Raw genomic sequence first — 21,359 nt, 5'->3', positions numbered from 1 at the left:
CCCTTCAACTAGCTTGGGGAATGACAACGGCGAGTTGCCGTGGTGATTAGGGATAATTGCACACTGCACTGACACATTATCCTCCTCTGTGTGTGTATGTCTTTAGCGTGTGTGTGTGTGTGTGTGTGTGTGTGTGTGTGTGTGTGTGTGTGTGTGTGTGTGTGTGTGTGTGTGTGTGTGTGTGTGTGTGTGTGTGTGTGAATGACTACTATCAAATGCAGAGACATGGGTAGACATTACTATCCCTTAAACGTATCACATTAATTTACAGAGAGAACCTATCCTACCCCTGTTACCATGCAGAGGCCTGAGATGATGTAGGCACTTGTGAAATGATAATGTCATACGGACCACAGGGCATTAGAACACCCATGGGTCCTTTAAACATTCCTTAAATGTTCCTGCTACTTCAGGGAGTGGGTCTCATTCTGCTAGCGTTATAGTGTTACTTGCATTATACAAATTACATATATAAACAATGTAGAAATGTTGGGGACATGCTGCAAGGCTGGAAAAACATTGAGCATTGGACCTTTTTATAACAATCAGACATGGAAGAGCAATATGCAACAAAAACTAAAAGGAGTTGCAGGAAGAGCAACTTGATAGATAGCAATGATCATATATTACAGCCATGATATGTTAAATATATTAAATCTGTAAACCTATAGCAAAGTTTTAAATTCACGCATCCCCAAAAAGCCCTGTCCCCTTTCCCAAAATAAGTCATGAATAACGCTCATTGTATGAATGCATGATGCCAATCAAACCTAGATCAAAATTAATTCAATGAGAAAGACTAAATAAAGTAGGATAAAAACAACATATTTAACAAATAGCCATCATCATCATCATGACATTGTCCATTAAAATGATATACACAAGAGCATATTTCTCATCATATTTTCAATCTTTTTCTGGTCATAATTCTAACAATATAAAAACACAGCCTTCAAAGTCACATGCACTCCTTCATGCAAAGCCATGCTGTCACTCAAGGTGTGTGAGTGCCTATCTCTGCATGTGAGGATGGGCATGTCAGTCTGAAGAGGTTAGTGTGTGTCTTTTCTTTTATGAAAATAAAACCTTTTCATGCAATAACACATCCAGGTGGTTGAAATGTCAGTATGTGTGTGTGTGTGTGTGTGTGTGTGTGTGTGTGTGTGTGTGTGTGTGTACTTTGTTCAATGTGGCACTGAATAAGGCACCTGAATGTGTATAACCAGTCAGATGCACTCAGCTTGCATATGTGAGGAGAAATCTTGACGTCGCTGGCAGAAAACAGCAGTAAAATCAAAATAACAACAACTGCAGGTGGAAGAAGTGTTTGACACAGGAAGTGACTCTGCTCAGTCCTTTTCAGAGGCATCAGGCCTTTCAGTGCAAACATTACAAAGTAGAGAGGAAGAAAGACGACACAAAATGAACCCTGCCTGATAATCAATCATAGAGAGAGAGAGAGAAAGAGCGAGAGAGCAAGAAAGACGGAAAGAAAACAACTAGTTGCCAAACTAACAAAATATATATATATACTGTATATATATATTTTGACCCACAATTCATTGAGGGAGTGTGTGAAATCTGATTGGAAGCTGCACACTGGGCTTGTGCAGTATGGAGCGTCTATCACCAAGCGAAACATAATTAAAAGTTAAATACATTCAAATGACTAAGGAAACCATGCAGCACATTAAGCCAGAGACTGTCGTGAGGAAAATACATGAATAAGTAAAAAGCACAGAGGTCAGACTAACCCTCTAACTAGACCTTCTCTAGGCTGCTCTATACATCAGTAGGCCTATTGATAAGTCATACTGTAGCAGGAATGGAGTGCTTTATCATTGGTTATGTATAGAACACTGATCGGTAATGCTGATGGTTTCTTATTGGTCAGTATGGATGGGCTATAGTGTTTGTCATTGGACAGTTAGTTCAGATATCTAGTTTCAGTCAGTTGGCTACCTTACAGCATTAATCAAACTGGCTATATGTGGTCTGGGTCTGACCCTACTCTGATCATCATAGTGTTACTGGACAATGGACATATACAGCGGGGATGTGAAGTTGGCCAACCAGAAAGCTACCCTGGGTTTGATTGAAGAAAAACACCCTAAAGCAGGAGATTAGATAACTGAAAAGCTTTCATCCCGTCATCTTTCAGCCGTCCATTCACTCTCTCTTCCCCCGTTCCTTTTTCCTCTCTTCCTCCCTCCCTCCCTCCCTAGCCCAACACACTCAGTCAGGGTTATTAAGAGCTATATTTAGAGAAAACCCTCTTCTCTTGGAGTGTGCAGACTGGCTCTTATTAAAACCTGTGTGTGTGTATGTGTGTGTGCGTGTGTTTGAAGCCGTGTTTTCTTAAAGGAGTTAACAGCACGTATGTTAAAGCATGCTGAAAGGTAATGTGTTTACACATGCTTTCACCATTCTACAGAATTCCTACATACATACTGTACATCTGTTTGCATAGAGTAGACTATTCTCTCACCCAGACTCACTCACAAATGCAACACAGAAAAAAGTAGAGGGATAGAGAGAGAGAGACCGAGAGAGAGAGAGAGAGAGAGAGAGAGAGAGAGAGAGAGAGAGAGAGAGAGAGAGAGAGAGAGAGAGAGAGAGAGAGAGAGAGAGAGAGAGAGAGAGAGAGAGAGAGAGAGAGAGAGAGAGAGAGAGAGAGAGAGAGAGAGAGAGAGAGAGAGAGAGAGAGAGAGAGAGAGAGAGAGAGAGAGAGAGAGAGAGAGAGTGGTGAATATGTTTCCCAATGACCAGAACAGTATGTGGTTCTTTCTATAGAGGCAAGGACAAAAAATAAAACAGTTGCATCGTCCCATACACTGGATAGGTAGAGTGAAATGTGTTGTTTTACTGGGTCAGCCATAGTAGTACAGTACCCCTGGAGAAAAGTAGGGTTAAGTGTCTTGCTCAAGGGCACAGACAGATGTTTCACCCTGTTGGCTCGGGTATTTGAACCAGCGACGTTTCGGTCACTAGCACAACGCTCTAACCGCTAGGCTACCTCCATACTTATTTCCAGTTCCAGGTCACTCAACCAGATGGGAACAAAGTAGAACAGAGCTGGAATGTTAAGACTGAAATGTGTCTGATAAGAAGATTCAAATCACAAAGGAATTAAAGCAGGTGGTTGGTTTCTCTACCTTCTTCGTGTAAATACATACAAACCAATACGTCCATGCACTCAATACACACACTCACATCCTTACCGGTACACAAGCCTATCTTCTTATCACCGTAGAACCGTCTGTATATGGAAGACTGGTCAGAAAGAAATGTTTACTGGTCCACAAAATGAAAACAAACTTTGAACATTTCCTCACCAATACCCAAGTCGCTATAAAAAATAATAAAAATGCAATCCCTTTTATAGTCAAACCACATTCTATACATTTTGTTCTGACCACCTTTGTTAAGCAGTGACACTCCTCTCCCCTCCCTAACACCCAGATCTCTTCTGTTCTGGTTGGGGCGGGAGCAGAGTCCATCCCTCAGCATCAAGAGTTGAGTAAGTGCAGGGCCCAAAAGCCCACTGGGAGGAGGGGTAAAGGAGAGAGAGGAAGAGGAAGAGAGGAATGGAGAGGAAGGTTAGGAGAGGAGGAGGAGAGATTTTCCAGAATTTAGTATTGATCCAAGCCCTGAGGTTGCAGCATCGGTTGTGGTTTTGAGGCGGGGCGGGGGATCTACGCTCCTCATACTCCTCTACCCTCCAACACACCCGTCACCATCCCATCCACCTGTCCCCATCCCCCTGTCACCATCCTCATCCCCCTGTCACCATCCTCATCCCCCTGTCCCCATCCCCCTCACTGGGACTTCTCATCAGAGTCGGAGGCCAGGTGCTCCCGAGGGAGGGACATGGACTTGTGGCGGTCCCACAGCTTGTGGAGCTCTGTGGCTTCGTTCTCACTATTGCTGCTGCTGGTGCCGCTGGTGCCGCTGTCCCGGAAACTGGACAGAGGGGGGCGCACCTTCACACCCTTCACCGCCACAGAACCCTCGATGGCCTTCCGCAGCTACAGAGATAATACAGGAAGAATCAGTCAACAAAGGCCAAGAGACTTGCCCAATCAGACCCCTTGCCTGTACACTGACACTTAGGGACTAAGGGTCACAGTTATGGAGTACCAGTCAATTTGGTATTGAAAATAAGTAAGGCTTAGTACCAGAGAGTACAGTTCAATCTGTACTCCGACAGTGTTAGGGAAGTGTAGACCAAAGCAGAATGGTGACGTTTAACCATGGCGATATTACAGGGTGGTTGCTATGGTGTTTCTAGGTGATACTATAAGGAGTGTGGCTATGCTACTGTACCATGGTAATAAAGTAGGCTTGGGCCATATACCATATACCATACATACCATATTAATATACCATATACCATATACCGGGGTATTTGGAAATGGCCACGGGATGGTTATTCAATACCGTCAATATCGTTTAAACTATTTCTTTAAATAAATGTGAATATTTGTAGCTACTTTAAGTAAATACCTGCAGTCAACTTGTGCAATCCATTAAGAGATAAAGAAGATTGAGTTCTTCATTTTACCTGTCACATTATTATGAAGCTTACAGTAGTCTCCAGTCACATGTCACGTGGTGTTTGTTTACAAGCACACAGCGACAAGAGACCGGAGCCTTGTGAGTCACTCACTGTTGTGCAGCACGTGCCAGGTAATCAAATCAAATACATTTTTATTTGTCACATGCGTCGAATACAACAGGTGTAGACCTGACAGTGAAATGCTTACAAGCCCTTAAGCAACAATGCAGTTTCAAGAAAAATACCTAAAACAGTAAAGAGCAGCAGTAAAATAACAACAGCGAGGCTATATACAGGGGATACTGGTACAGAGTCAATGTGCGGGGGCACCGGTTAGTCGAGGTAATTGAGGTAATATGTACATGTAGGTAGAGTTATTAAAGTGACTATGCATAGATTATAAACAGAGAGTAGCAGCAGCGTAAAAGGGGGCAATGCAAATAGTCTGGATAGCATTTGATTAGATGTTCAGGAGTCTTATGGCTTGGGGGTAGAAGCTGTTTAGAAGCCTTTGGGACCTAGACTTGGCGCTCCGGTACCACTTGCCGTGTGGTAGCAGAGAGAACAGTCTATGACTAGGGTGGCTGGAGTCTTTGAACATTTTTAGGGCCTTCCTTTGACACCACCTGGTATAGCGGTCCTGGATGGCAGGAAGCTTGGCCCCAGTGATGTATTGGGCCTTACACACTACCCTCTGTAGTGCCTTGCGGTCATACCAGCCAGTGATGCAACCAGTCAGGATGCTCTCGATGGTGCAGCTGTAGGAACAGGTTGAGGATCATGGTTGAGGACTCATGCCAAATATTTTCAGTCTCCTGAGGGGGAATATGTTTTGTCGTGCCCGCTTCACGACTGTCTTGGTATGCTTGGACCATGTTAGTTTGTTGGTGATGTGGACACCAAGGAACTTGAAGCTCTCAACCTGCTCCACTACAACCTTGTACAGCGACAGTGTTAGGGAAGTGTAGTCCACAATCATCTCCTTTGTCTTGTACAAAGGAGATGTACTGTACAATCTAGTACAGTATGGAATTCACAACTAAATGTTGCCAGCTAGATATCTTAGAACTATTAAGTTAACTGTCTAAAATGTGTTAAATGCTCTGCTTGTGTGCATTTGGTTTGCAAACTAAGTAGCTAGTTAGCTATCTAGCTACGTAGTGAGCTTTTTCCAAAATCAAGCTTCTCTTGGTAACAGCAGAGAATTCCCTCCTGGATCAAGAGCCTTGCTGTTTAATATAGGTTTTGTGCAGCAAAATGTGAATAGCATTGTTTTGTTACTTGTATAACTTTATGAGCTAGGTGGTCTGTCCTGCAAATACTTTAGTTCAGAGACTATAAAATGTTCGCAATGCGCTCATTAGCATTCTCTATTGGATTTGACATGTACTTGTTAGCATTGCTAACCCATCGGATTACAAAGGCTCAGTGGGGTATTACCGAATATCCCGGTATGGCACAAGGTTGGTATGACAATCAGGTTACTTCCCAAGCCTATAATAAAGTAAAGGCAGACACATTTTATGGTTATGAAACTCAACATTTATTTGACTAAACAATAGCCCTGATCAGACATCATGTCATACACTCCATCCCTCTCCTTCCCCAACAATGACAGATGTCTTGGAAACAGCTGTTTCTAAGCAGAGACACAGGTTGCACACACACCCTCCCTGTGTATCCAGTTAGGAGGCACAAGGAGAGCTGAATGCAGTAGTACTGTGTGACAGAGACAAGAGGCGAGGGGAGGAGACGAGGGGAGGAGACGAGGGGAGGCGAGGCTCATCTCACTGCTGTTTTTGTCTGCTTGTCTAATACCAAATAAAAGGCCTAAATGTCAGCCAGTGAACAACACTGTGCTTAGCACCAATCTCCCGTTTTACAGCCAATTCACAAAGACAGAGTGCTTCTTTCTGTTTTGTTTGTGAAGAGAGCGAGAGAATGAGAGAGAGAAAGAACAAGAAGAGAGACTGTAAGGAACATTAACCAGTCATTTGTCTCGCTGTCTGTCACCAATTGAAGGGCCGGAAAGAGCCGAGCTCATTAATGCGGACTGTGTGTGTGATGGTGGTGACAGTTCCCTTTCAGTCAGTCAACTTCGGTACAACATACACTGCATGGCCAAAAGTATGTGGACATCCCTTCAAATTAGTGGATTCGCCTATTTCAGCGACATCCGTTGCTGACAGGTGTATAAAACCCAGCACACAGCCATGCAATCTCCATTGACTTTCAACGTGGCACCGTCATAGTATGCCACCTTTCAGTTCGTCAAATGACTGCCCTGCTAGAGCTGCCGCGGTCAACTGTAAGCGCTGTTATTGTGAAGTGGAAACGTCTAGGAGCAACAATGGCTCAGCAGCAAAGTGGTAGGACACACTAACTCACAGAACGTGACCGTTGAAGGGCGTAAAAATCATCTGTCCTCAGTTGCAACACTCACTACTGAGTTCCAAACTTCATCTGGAAGCAATGTCAGCACTTGAAACGTTCGTCGGGGAATTCATGAAATGGGTTTCCATGGCCGAACAGCCGCACACAAGCCTAAGATCACCATGTGCAATGCCAAGCGTCGGCTTGAGTGGTGTAAAGCTTGCCGCCATTGGACTCTGGAGCAGTGGAAACACATTCTCTGGAGTGATAAATCATGCTTCACCACTTGGCAGTCCTGACGGACGAATCTGGGTTTGGCGGATGCCAGTAGAATGCTACCTGCCCGGATGCATAGTGCCTTTCTGTAAAGTTTGGTGGAGGAGGAGTAATGGTCTGGGGCTGTTTTTCATGGTTTGGGCTAGGCCCCTTAGTTCCAGTGAAGGGAAATCTTAACGCTACAGTATACAATGACATTCAAGACAATTCTGTGCTTCCAACTTTGTGGCAACAGTTTGGGGAAGGTCCTTTCCTGTTTCAGCATGACAATGCCCCCCTTGCACAAGGCGAGATCCATACAGAATTGCCCAATATCAGTGCCCAACCTCACTAATGCTCGCTGCTGAATGGAAGAAAGTTCCCGCAGCAATGTTCCAACATCTAGTGGAAAGCCTTCCCAGAAGACTGGGGCGGCAGGTAGTCTAGTGGTTAGAGCGTTGGACTGAAAGCATATGTAACTTATGACCAAGGTTCCCTCTAAACTGCGGGCGTGAGCGGCTGCGCACTTCCTCCAAGGACTGCTGCGTGGCCTAAATGCCATGTCGCACAGAGACTCAAGAGATTGAACTTCACTGAGTTTGTACTATATAGATATTTTTTTCTGTGATCAAATCAACATTATATCAGCCCCTTTTCAACGCAACAAACCAAAACAAATCTAACTCTGCAAGATTGAGTCTGTGATTTTGTTGTAGGCAGAGACAGACCGCAACGGAGTAGAATTATTTTGGCAGCGGTAGCCCACTAGCAGACTTTCAATACCCCGCGAGTGAATGCGTTTTTCTGTTCATATCAGAGCCGCGCGTGTGCGCATTTGTTGACATTCTTTGCTAGTTAGCGAGTTATTAGACCAGTTTTATAGGTCAGCAATGGGGAATTATTGCTTCCCACAAGAGCACATTTCAAGCTGTCTTTAAAAAAACAGTCAGGTAAAGAGCTTACGTCTTAATTAAAGGGGCAGTGTTATATTTAGAGACAGGCTTGAATATGCAAATAAGCCAATAGGCAGAGGGGTTAAAGTAAGGTAATAATAATTATCTGTATGGTAATAATAATTCATTGTTTTTTGTAAAGTGTTTTTTTGCATCATACAACACAATACAATGACATTTACAGTCACCTATTTGGCCCATGGTGTTACAGGCCAAGTAAAAAATAATGAATTCATGTCAAGCCCTTCATAATGTAAAAACGTTTTTAGAAGTCTCATGCAATGTAGGTTTGCATTGAACACCACATACAGGCTACTGTAGGCTATATCATAGAAAAAAAAGCTATTTCCATGTGATAATGCTATGTAATTTGCTCCATTGGTTTTGTTGGTAGGCCTACACTATGCTCAAATAGCTACAATATCTTATTGGCTACTGTCTAAAACTGTAAGGGTACAGCCTCAGTGTTCACTGTAAATGTGCGCCGGAAGATGCACAAAATTCTCACAATGTTCAAGTTTCCGTTCACAAGACCTAACATTTTCTCAGTGACCCCAAAAATTTGAGGGAACATTGGTTATCACTATAACTACTGTTCCCTGAAGAAGGGAAACAAGGTACAACACCTGTCTGGCCCCACACCACACGTTCCTGGGCTCGGTGAAGAGCGGTATTAAATTGAAGGAATGAATCCGAGCCTCACACTTATCACCAGCGAGGCGCGGATTTCATTGGCCTTGTCAGGCCTGGTTTTAGTTCCTTCAACCGAAGTCTTCAGGGAACAGTAGTTATAGTCATAATGTTACGTTATGCAGATGATTGTGACAGTGAGGAAGATGATGATGATGATGGACATTGTTATGATGATGGTGGCTGTCATGATGCTGTAAGTGATGATGATGATGGGACAGTGTCATGTTGATGTGGTCAACTCCAGGTGATCCGTGTCACTCACCTCTTTGAGGGACACCACTCCAATGAGTCGTCCGATGCTGGTGACATAGGCATGGTCCAACCCAAGCAGAGAGAAGATGGTGTGGGTCTGGGGATAAGAGAACAACACACTTAAAACCAACTGCTAGAACACTTAGAACCAATATTTAGAACACTCAGAACCAACAGCTAAAACTGTTAGAATCAACACTTAGAACCAACATCTAGAACACTTGGAACAAACACCTTAAACTGCTAGAACACAACCAACTATAGATTTCCTTTTGACATTCCTTTAGAGACATAGCCTCCTGTGAAAATCTTTGAGCAGCTATTAAACTACAGCAGTTAGTGCATTAGAACAGTCAGCTCAGTGGTCATTGGAGAGCTGCATGGTGTGCAGATTCCTTCCTCATTCAACTAATGAAGTAATCAGCAAGTCATCAAAAGGAATCACCTTGATTAGTGTAATCAGGTGTTTGAGCACCACTGAGCTAGATTGTTGTGAAAGGTACAACATCCCTACTGATACTATAAACTGCTAGAACGTCAAGTGAACCACACAGACAGCAACTTGAGCCTAAACCCAAATCACAGGGAATAGAACTACCTTATTGTCATTTAAATATTTAATGCAATGGGAGTTTTCCATTACAATGTACCAGGAAACAAACAGCACAAACATACAGTAGCATGGAATACACATCACCCAGACTGACAGACACAAGGGAACAAACACAAGTTTCCATAAGAAACACACACAAACACACACACACACAGGACAAAATCTGAATTGATGCAATAAGCTAAATAGAAAGAAGGGTTAATAAGAACGTGCACCACAGTTGAATGTAGTGGAGTAAAAGTTGTCAAAAATATAAATTAGTCAAGTACAGATACCTCAAAAAACAACTTAAGTACTTTATACCACTGACTAGTTTGATGGTTGTACTACCATTAATTATCCCATTGACAATCACCCATATTAGCAAACTTATTTCATTTCAAACTTCACATTTGTCTAGTATAGGCTACTTATCGTAATGAACGACATCAGTAAAATGCCTGCGATAAGTGATCGAGATGGTTGGTTTCGGTTTATCGTCCCAGCTCTAGAGCATGCGCACATGCACACACTAATATGTGGAGGGAGACTGTATGTGGTATTGGGTGTTGGCAGTGTGCGGTGAGGAAGGTTGAGAGAGGGGAGAGCTTGATGGATTGGTACAGAATCCCACTCTTAAATGTTTAAACAGCAGGCACACAGAGCAGGGAGGTGAGGATGGGAGAAGAGAGGAAAAGAGGGGGTGGGGCATTATGAATGGAGGACATTATGGAGGACACAGTCAAAAGGGGGTTGTACTGAGCAGCATAATTAACAGACAGACAAACCTTATGTAGTGAGGTGCGCTCCACCAGTTGGAAGGGGGCAGGGTCGATCTTGCAGTTGTCAAAGTTCACCTGCTCGTCAAGCTGGTTCTCCTCCCACTCTGCAATCTGCAAACCCAATGAAGAGGAGAGTGGAGAGAAACATTATGGAAGTACTCAAACCCTCTTAGACACATAGAATACATAAATGGTCTTTACAACCATGGTGATAAAAGAACAGATATGGCTTTTATCTTTAATTCAGTAAGACATTCATTCATATTTCAAAAGATAAAAACATAAATTTTTAATGCCTTAAACTCCAGTGATTGTTAACAATATGGGCTACATCAAATGTAAATGCTAATAGCTTAGCAAATATGAGAGTGATATGCATAATAAGCATGGTATCAGTTGAAAGGGAAGCACGTGAGATTAATACGATTATAGATTATGGAATAATGTTCAGAACAAAGGTGAGTATAAAACTGTTAAAGCGCTTATCAGTGGAAACATTGCAGACTATTTAAATTGACGTACCACCAAGCATTTTAGCTTTAATCTAAAATCCAATTGATCCTAATAGCTACCAAATCACTTTACAAACCCCAACACTAATCTCAATCCCTATCCTACCCCATTCATTAGACGATATATATACAGTATATAGAGCTTTTATATATATAAATGAAAAATTTTATCTTTTGAAATATGAATGAATGTCTTACTGAATTAAAGATAAAAGCCATATCCGTTCTTTTATCACCATGGATGTAACACACTACCGGTCAAAAGTTTTTTTTCTTTATTTTTACTATTTTCTACATTGTAGAATAATAGTAAAGACGTCAAAACTATGAAATAACACATATGGAATTATGTAGTAAGCAAAAAAGTGTTAAACACATAAAAATACACTACTGTTCAAAAGTTTGGGGTCACTTAAAAATGTCCTTGTTTTTGAAAGAAAAGCACATTTTTGTCCATTAAAATAACATCAAATTGATCAGAAATACAGTGTAGACATTGTTAATGTTGTAAATGACTATTGTAGCTGGAAACGGCAATTTTTTTTATGGAATATCTTCTAAATGCCACCCTTTTCCTTGATGACAGCTTTGCACACTCTTGGCATTCTCTCAACCAGCTTCATGCGGAATACTTTTCCAACAGTCTTGAAGGAGTTCCCACATATGCTGAGCACTTGTTGGCTGCTTTTCCTTCACTCTGTGGTCTGACTCATCCCAAACCATCTCAATTTGGTTGAGGTCGGGGAATTGTAGAGGCCAGATCATCTGATGCAGCACTCCATCACTCTTCTTCTTGGTAAAATAGCCCTTACACAGGCTGGAGGTGTGTTGGGTCACTGTCCTGTTAAAAAATAAATGATAGTCCCACTAAGCCCAAACCAGATGGGATGGTGTATCGCTGCAGAATGCTGTGGTAGCCATTCTGGTTAATTGTTCTTTTAATTCTAAACAAATCACAGACAGTGTAACCAGCAAAGAACCCCCACACCATAACATCTCCTCCTCCATGGTTTACGGTGGGAAATACACATTTGGAGATCATCCGTTCACCCACACCGCGTCTCACAAAGACACAGCGATTGGAACCAAAAATCTCCAATTTGGACTCTAGACCAAAGGACAAATTTCCACCGGTCTAATGTCCATTGCTCGTATTTCTTGGCCCAAGCAAGTCTCTTCTTCTAATTGGTGTCCTTTAGTAGTGGTTTCTTTGCAGATATTCGACCATGAAGGCCTGATACACACAGTCTCCTGTGAACAGTTGATGTTGAGATGTGTCTGTTACTTGAACTCTGTGAAGCATTTATTTGGGCTGCAATTTCTGAGTCTGGTAACTCTAGGGTTAGGGTATCCTCTGCAGCAGAGGTAACTCTGGATCTTCCATTCCTGTCGCGGTCCTCATGAGAGCCAGTTTCATCATAGCGCTTGATGGTTTTTGCGACTGCACTTGAAGAAACTTTCAAAGTTCTTGAAATTTTCCGTATTGACTGACCTTCATGTCGTAAAGTAATGATGGACTGTCGTTTCTCTTTGCTTATTTAAGCTGTTCTTGCTATAATATGGACTTGGTCTTTACCAAATAGGGCTATCTTCTGTATACCCCCTTACCTTGTCACAACACAACTGATTGGCTGAAATGCATTAAGATGGAAAGAAATTCCACAAATTAATTTAAATGCATTCCATGTGACTACCTCATGAAGCTGGTTGAGAGAATGCCAAGAGTGTGCAAAGCTGTCATCAAGGCAAAGGGTGGCTACTTTGAAGAATCTCAAATATAAAATATATTTTGATTTGTTTAACACTTTTTGGTATATATATATATATATATATAGACATATTTGTGTTTTAGACAGAGCTTCGGGGCACCATTTATATTCGCCATATACACACACAGAGTCCCTCCCCAATAAATTGTTCTGAAGTGTACGTCCTATATCTATAGATATAAGAAAGATCAGGAAACAATTTATTATTAATATGTATTTAACCCCTTATTTTTGGCACTAAAGAGTCTCATATATACTTCCATAAGGTTTTTCAACTGGTACTGGGGACCTTCAGACGAGTCGTGTGAGCCCTGTGGGCGTCCAACAACAAAACAACATGTACATGTTCGTGAAAGTCTCACCTTTCCACAGAGGGGTATTAGTGTGTAGCCCAAACTGTTCGGACACTACAGACAGAAGTTGGCAGATCGGCTGTACCGACTTCCGACGAGTCCCAAGACGCTTGTGGGGCTCGTAGAGTCTCCTCTTTCCATAGAGGGGTCATACCGTTCGGACGCTACAGACAATTATGTAAGAAGACCAATTTTCGGGATGTCTCATGGTCTGACAAACACCGCTCTAGCTCTGTCACCTTTCACCGCTGATGCAGAAGTGCGACATAGGCGAATGCAGTGGATTGAGACACATCCAATGCAAAAAAAACGGATCTCTCTAGCTTAAACTGACACTTTTTTAATGGGGATTTTTGTATTATGCTAATTAGATGTCCACTGGGGCGCGGACATTGACCTTAGAGGGTTAAGGCTAGGTTGTTGCCTGTTTTATTTGGCTACACAGTGCCTGGCTGTGGTCTCTGGTGCAGAGATAATAGATGCCCATAGAGTTTCCAGCTTTGATAAAGCTCTTCATACACAGTGACTTATTATTCCCCTGATAACCAATCAATACACCATAGCATAGACAGACAGCACTGAAACATCCTGAGAGAAAAGGGAGAAAGAGGGAGAGAAAGTGTTGTAGGGTCTCACCTCTCTGATGGTCATGTCATCATCCACATCGAAGTCATCCTGAGAGGAGAGGGACAGGAAACAGATCAACACACTTACACTGCAAACACACACCAACAAGACTTGTACGCACGGCTGCACACAAAAACTACAGACAAGTACAACGTCTAAATGACAGTAAATAACTTAAAATACAAACCCAATGACACACAGTACACTCATACCACAAAGAAAACACTTGTCCATGTCGTGGCCACATAGCGGTCAAACTGAACACAGTTACAAAATGAAAAGGTGGATGGAAAGATGTGACAAGGGAGACTAAATGAATAACTACACAGATGACCATGGTGGGGGTTGAAAACGTACTTGAAACAGATGAGGATAATAATGGGTTGCATTCATAAACAGTGCTTTTCACAAGGTCTCAAAGTATAGATCGGATGATTGGCACTACAGGATTTGACCATGGAGTGATGATGGCCACAGTTTGGATATGTGCCGGGCGGGCCTGAAAACCTGAGAGAGTTCTACAGTGCTGAGTGGTACTTTAGTGTGTGTGTGTGGGTCAATATCAAACAGTGTGTGTATAGCCCAAATCGGACAGGATACGTTTTCTGGGGGAGCTCAGGTTATATAATTAAGTGCACAAGCACATACCATAATTTTCGTCCCGTCCGAATCTGCCACGTCAGTAATTTTTGTTTGGCAGGAAGATTATTGGGCTCCCGAGTGGCGCAGTGGTCTAAGCCACTGCATCTCCATGCAAGAGGCATCACTGCAATACCTGGTTCAAATCCAGGCTGCATCACATCTAGCTGTGATTGGGAGTCCCATAGGGAGATGTACAATTGGCCCAGTGTCACTGGGGTAGGCTGTCATTGTAAATAAGAATTTGTTCTTAACTGACTTGCCTAGTTAAATAAATAAAACATATTATCCCAGCCCCAAAAACCTGCTGTTTTTCGGGAAACTCCCAGGTCCTGTCCCGTGCGAATCGTCATCCCTGTGTTTTGAGGGATATTACAGCGTTTAACAGGTGCTGCACCCAGTTTGGGTTAGAACATGGGAACAAATTGATCCTTAAAACAAAGTGCTATGCACGTAGTATACAGATGAATGATCCGTTTTGTCACATATCAACTTTCCTAGAGCCATACTTCTCTTTTAAAAGATGGCGTGGACAATAGTGCCGATGAATTGCCAAATATGCCAGTTAATTAAATGTCTGCATAGGTTACGGTTCATGGTTCTTATTGATATGCATTATTATTTTGACTTTCTCCGAACTGAAGGCCATTCGGCCAATATTAGGCTATCCCTGGACATCATAACTGAAGGCCATCAGGCCAATATTAGGCTATCCCTGGACATCATAACTGAAGGCCATCAGGCCAATATTAGGCTATCCCTGGACATCATAACTGAAGGCCATCAGGCCAATATTAGGCTATCCCTGGACATCATAACTGAAGGCCATCAGGCCAATATTAGGCTATCCCTGGACATTGGAAATATCTTCACGCCTAGAAGAGCCTTCAGGCTACCGTCAAAACGATCAATTTTGAATGAGGAAAAAAATTATTACAGGGGCAGTTTGGCCAAACTTATCCCGTCTGAAAATTTCTTGTGAAAAAATGGACATGCTGGGGTAGTAATTACATAACCGATGTTCTATAGCACGTGTTTCAAACTCATTCCATGGGGGGGCAAGTGTTTGCGGGTTTTTGCTCCACCCTTGTACTTGATTGATGAATTAATCGAAAGGAAAAAACAAAAACCAACAGACACTCTGCCCTCCGTGGAATGAGTTTGACACCCCTGTTCTATAGTAATACTAGTCCCGTACGAATAGGGCTTATGTGTGACTTTAGTGTAAAAGTGTGTGTGTGTGTTTATTAATTTCTCTCCGTCTACCTCAACACCTGACCCCTCTCCCAGCCTCAGGCCCTAGGAGGTGATGGGAGCCCTGAGCTCATTTATCCACCCGCCTGCAGTGGCTGACCTACCTGTAACCCTGGCAACAGTTGCTGTGGGGCCCGGCTGGTCAAGGTGACCTCCCTACTGTAGAATTATGCAACCAGAAGCTGACAACACCATCACCACTGACACCAACATGGACTGACAGTCCGCTAGCACTGCATTTTACAGTCCTGTTTCCACCAGTTTTTACCTGCTACTTACTCTCATGAGGTCAATGGGTACTTTTCTGGTACACATTTAGCAGAATTCAACACATTGGTTACTACCATTACTTTCTAAGTAGATACATATGGTACATTCAAATAAAAGTGCTACTGTCAAACCTGTACACCTCTCCAAAACCAGGACACTGCACAGATGAAAGAGGTGTGTGTGTGTGTGTGTGTGTGTGTGTGTGTGTGTGTGTGTGTGTGTGTGTGTGTGTGTGTGTGTGTGTGTGTGTGTGTGTGTGTGTGTGTGTGTGTGTGTGTGTGTGTGTGTGTGTGTGTGTGTGTGTGTAGAAGAATCAGTATAATACAGAGATGTAGTTGTTTGATATAGAACAGCTACCACCTGCATGTGTTGGAAGTGAGTGTTTTTGGGAGAGAGACAGAGCAGGTGATGCTGGCCCATGTTGCTGGTCCATGTGAACTCCAATGCTTCCCACAGTTGTGTCAAGTTCACTGGATGTCCTTTGGATGGTGGACCATTCTTGATACACACGGGAAACTGTTGAGCGTGAAAAACCCAGCAGCGTTGCAGTTCTTGACACATTCAAACCGGTGCCTCTGGCACCTACTATCATACCCCGTTCAAAGGCACTTAAATCTTTTGACTTCACTATCTGAATAGCACACATACACAATCTATGTCTCAATTGTCTCAAGACTTAAAAATCTCAATTGTCTCTTCATCTACACTGATTGAAGTGGATTTAACAGGTGACATCTCTCTTCCTTCATCTTGATCTATCTATTGATTTATATTTCTGCATCTGTGTGTGTCTGTCTCTTAATCTAATCGAAGTCCTCTGCTCCTTCTCTTAGTGTCTTGACCCCAGTGTTGGTCCACTGCAATCCACACATCAAACTACTCAACAGGCTTCAATTCAGGGCCAGCCCAGAATATAACAAACACACACACACACACACACTCCCTGACAATGCCATTCCCAGTGTGATTCTAAAGGCAGAGAATAAATCTGGACAAAAAAACGTCCATTAATAAGGCATGAAACCGCTCAGTGACGTGTTGTCTGGTCTACTCCCGTCAAGAGGAAAGAGAGAAAGAATGAGAAAACACTGAGCTCTGAAAGGCCAGGATCATTTCTCTGGGATGGAATACTCAAGTAATTTACCCTGCATCAATATTTCACTGGATACAGAGAGGGAAGGCAGGAAAGAAGGTAGACCGGAGGGGGAAGGAGGAGATGGGAAAAAAGGAGGATCAGGTAGGGAAGGGATGAAAAGGGGAGGATAAGAAAGAGAGAAATAGTGACGCAGAGGGGTAGATAAAAAGAGGGGAAATGAGAGTAATTTGGAGAGAGAAGGGGGCTGTGAACTACAGCTCAGGGGGAGAAAGAGAAGTAATATCTTAATTTCTTTAAGATGCGGGGGTGTACGGTAGTGTAGTCGGAAGTCTTGGGTAAATATTTTAATACATTTGTTTGTTCATATTTATGTTTAGGGCCTCTGTGGCCAAATGGATTCTGAGTAACCACACACTTCCTCTGAATACTAATAACTACAATCAACACTAACAAACACCCTAGCATAAACACACACATAGGCACAACTACCTAGAGGGTAGTTGTGTCTAATTAGCTCATCAAAGCTTTATAATTACTAATGTCTCTACATCACCAAAATATTCAGGGCATCAATATTGTACCATTAGGTTTAGGCTATCAATGTTTAATGACATTAAAACCTTTCACTATTTCATTTCCAGATTGCTATTCTCTTGACTATTTATGAATAAAACAATAATTAGCATTTTATATTTTGTCAGAGGGGTACATGCAACATTTTATCATGTTTTAAATGTTGCAATCATCATTCTTAATTCAGAATTGGGCAGTTGTTTCATTGATGGACATGCATCACTGTTAAAGCGTAGCAGCGTTGGTAATTGGACAGTGTATTTTGGTTTATGGTTTCCTTGGTGGTTGTATTTGTAATTGCTTGGTCATTGAACAGGAGGACTAGAACTGCTCGTGTTACCAACAGGATACATCTCTGATTTCTGTTAATAATATATGTCATTTAGCAGACGCTTTTATCCAAATCGACTTAGTCATGCGTGCATACATTTTACGTATGGGTGTCCCCAGGAATCAAACCCTCAACCCTGGCGGTAGAAGCACCATGTTCTACCAACTAAGCAACACAGGACCACACGCATGTCATGAAATACCCCCCCCCCCCACCCCAATCCAAACCTCTCCCCCCTCCCTCTATCCCTAGTATAACTTGTGTCCTCATGACAAATGGTATGAACAACTACAGCAGATGAACAAGTGGGAGGGGTTTGGTTCTGTGGAGGGGTGAACTGTAGCGCTACAGGCCCCACCCACAAACCAGTAGAAGGTCACTGATTGGACGCCTCTAATGACATGGCTGATGATGGACAGCGTAGCAGCATGCTTTGGTTGAACCGCCACATCCCTTAAGTTAACCACAACTTAACCACACCACCCTTACTGAGGAAAGACCACGTTTGGACCACAAACACGGTTTGTAGTCTTTTTGGGTTTAGGGTGTCATAGCTATAGGAGCGGTAAAGTTCATGACCCCTACTGACCTCTTGACCAATCAGTTTGCATTCTGACAATGTTTGCATTCAGTTTGCATTCTAACAGCCAATCAGAAGAAGAGGACTAGGGGTCAGAGGTCAGTAATGGTTCACAGACAGGGAGGAGGACGTTCAACACATTTGGCTCGATGGCACAGATCACAGTCCATCGGCATGGATTAGCCCTGCAGTAGATGGCGATTGGTTGATTGGATGGCTGTCCAGTTGCTGGGCAGTTTCCGCAGGCATTCCCGGCGTTCTTACCACGACGGATATCCTGACACGTTTGGGTGGCCTCCTAAACTCAGGAGTCGCAGTGCCCTCTATGTTGATGTTGACATTCTTGTTCTTCCAGCGGCCAAAGACAAGAACAACATTAACACAACGCCTCCGCAACGCTGGGCAAACGCTCACCCCACCACTCTCAGAAACAGACACTTGAGTCTCCCAACCCAAGTGGCGGTGTGGAGGTGTTACTCAGAGAGAGTGGAGAGTAGGACAGGGCAGGAATGGGTTATGTGTAGGAGAGAGTTGGGAGATTCTGAGCTTGGAGGAGAGAATAGGAAGAGTTTGTAGGAGGAGGTAAGGGGAGTGTGTGTGTGTGAGTGTGTGTGGGTGTTTTAAAACAGGTGTCTCACCTCCAGGCCTTCTGTCTCAGGGTTGACACAGAAGAGATTCTTTAAGGTGCTGCTAGAGTGGTCCTGTGGACCTGAGAGAGAGAGAGAGAGAGAGAGAGAGAGAGAGAGAGAGAGAGAGAGAGAGAGAGAGAGAGAGAGAAGAGAGAGACCATTTGAAGCAGCTCAAAGTAAATCAAAAAGTACTTAGTTATTTAATAATTTTAAAGTCATTGGGGGGTACGGGGGGACGGAGGGGGTGGGGGTGGGGGTGGTCATACAATGGATCATTCAGCTAGCAATTTGATTTTGAATTTTAGGACCACTTTAGGTATAAAATTTGGCCTTTACTACTATAGCTCAGAGAAACACACAAATGGCTTGCAAAGCTGTCATCAAGGCAAAGGGTGGCAACTTTGAAAAATCTCAACAAGAAAATATATTTTGATTGGTTTAACACTTTTTTGGTTACTACATGATTCCATATGTGTTATTTCATAGTTTTGATGTCTTCACCATTATTCTACAATGTAGAAAATATTCAAAATAAAGAAAAACCCTTGAACGAGTAGGTGTGTCTAAACTTTTGACTGGTACTATATCTTTCCAGAATTTTTTTACAACCGGTTTCGGATACCTTCAGACGAGTCCCGTGACACTTGTGGGGGTCGTAGAGCTAAACGGAGAACATCATCATGTTCGTGAGAATCTCCCCTCTCCACATTTGTTCGTAGGCCAAACGGTTCGGATGCTACAAACAGAGGCTGGCACATCGACTGTAACGAATTCAGACGAGTCCCCTGACACTTGTGGGGGTCGTAGAGCGGATACCACCCTCGTGTTCGTGAGAGTCTCCCCTTTCCATAGAGTGGCCATAATAGTTTGTAGGTCAAACAGTTCGGACGCTACAGATGTTTTCATGAGAAGACCGAATTTCACTGCTCTAGCTCTGCCACCTTTCACCGTAGATGCGGAAGTGCGATGTCGGCAGACGAGGTGGATTGAGACTCATCCAATGCAAAAAGATATCTCTAGCTTAAACTGACACATTTTGATGTTACTATGTTACTATGTTACTATGTTCCTATGTTACTTAGATTGACGCACCGATGCATCAATCAACTCTAGGGGGTTAAGGGTTTGTGTGTGTGTGTGTGTGTGTGTGTGTGTGTGTGTGTGTGTGTGTGTGTGTGTGTGTGTGTGTGTGTGTGTGTGTGTGTGTGTGTGTGTGTGTGTGTGTATGTGTATGTGTGTGTGTGCTTACTTGTGGGTATGGGTATCCCAGTGGGGCGGTCCACCACAGAGGGTCTCTTCAGGGCCGGCTTCAGTGGCTTCATAGAGGGGGTAGGGGTGGGACTGAAGGTAGACTCCTCTGTCGAGATCTACACACACACACACACACACACACACACACACACACACACACACACACACACACACACACACACACACACACACACACACACACACACACACACACACGTTACTATACACTCTGAATACATTTATTCAATAGTACAGTACATGTTGTACCTACTGTACATCCCCTCTACACATTCCACACACATCACTGTAGTTTAGTTTGGGGGAAATGGTCCTACAGTGCGAGTTTCTTTTCACTCTGTTCTAAGTAAGAATGATCCAATAACAAGGTATACTTATAGGCAAACTCCCTAGCCAACACTCTCACATGCAGTTCTGGACATCAACACGTGCTTCACCCCCCCCCCCCCCCCCCCCACCCCCTCTCTTCCTCCTCCTCCTCCTCCTCTCTCCACCTATGCCTTTCCCCACCCCTCTTTATATCTAATTTGTATTTGATTGTCTTTCACTCTCCTCCTGACTCATCAATCCAATGGGTTGCTCTCTATCTTGTCTTACCACCTCTATTACAACCCCCCACACACACAGCCTGATGGAGGGAGGAATAGAAAAAGCAAGAGAGGGAGAGAATGAGATGAGATTGTGAGAATATGGAGAGAGCTAAAGAAGGAGACAGAATGAAAAAGTGAGAAGAAAAGTCAATAGACCGGAGGAAACACCAGAGCTGAAAAGATGTAGGAGAAAGTGGAGATGAGGATAGAGATTTATTAGATCATTTTTTATTTTATTACGACCCCCATTAGCCGGCGCCAAAAGCGACAGCTAGTCTTACTGGGGTCTGACACATAACGAAAAATACATTACAGACAAAAGACTTTACAATTGACATACATTTAAAAACATTAACATGTAGTCCAGTACATACACACAACAAGTAGGTCACGTGGGGGAGAGACGTTG

At 43.1% G+C, this 21,359-nt stretch overlaps 1 protein-coding gene across 1 annotated transcript in view; it reads right to left on the bottom strand.

Moving 5' to 3' along the window:
* Nucleotides 1-3,818: 3,818 nt before the first annotated feature.
* The window catches only part of LOC120041894 (chloride channel protein 2-like), a gene marked incomplete at its 5' end in the record, with an annotated part of 69,980 nt that continues 52,439 nt past the window's right edge, over nucleotides 3,819-21,359 (bottom strand). Inside the window, 6 exons of the mRNA XM_038986755.1 lie at nucleotides 3,819-4,028; nucleotides 9,095-9,181; nucleotides 10,465-10,569; nucleotides 13,729-13,767; nucleotides 19,101-19,171; nucleotides 20,341-20,458. Coding sequence (XP_038842683.1) covers nucleotides 3,819-4,028; nucleotides 9,095-9,181; nucleotides 10,465-10,569; nucleotides 13,729-13,767; nucleotides 19,101-19,171; nucleotides 20,341-20,458 — 630 coding nt within the window. The remainder of the gene's footprint in view (nucleotides 4,029-9,094; nucleotides 9,182-10,464; nucleotides 10,570-13,728; nucleotides 13,768-19,100; nucleotides 19,172-20,340; nucleotides 20,459-21,359) is intronic.

Source organism: Salvelinus namaycush, unplaced genomic scaffold (genome assembly GCF_016432855.1).
Source record: "Salvelinus namaycush isolate Seneca unplaced genomic scaffold, SaNama_1.0 Scaffold571, whole genome shotgun sequence".
Lineage (NCBI taxonomy): Eukaryota > Metazoa > Chordata > Actinopteri > Salmoniformes > Salmonidae > Salvelinus > Salvelinus namaycush.
The sequence above is the reverse complement of the archived record's forward strand: the minus strand, read 5'-3'. Positions and strand labels throughout refer to the sequence as shown.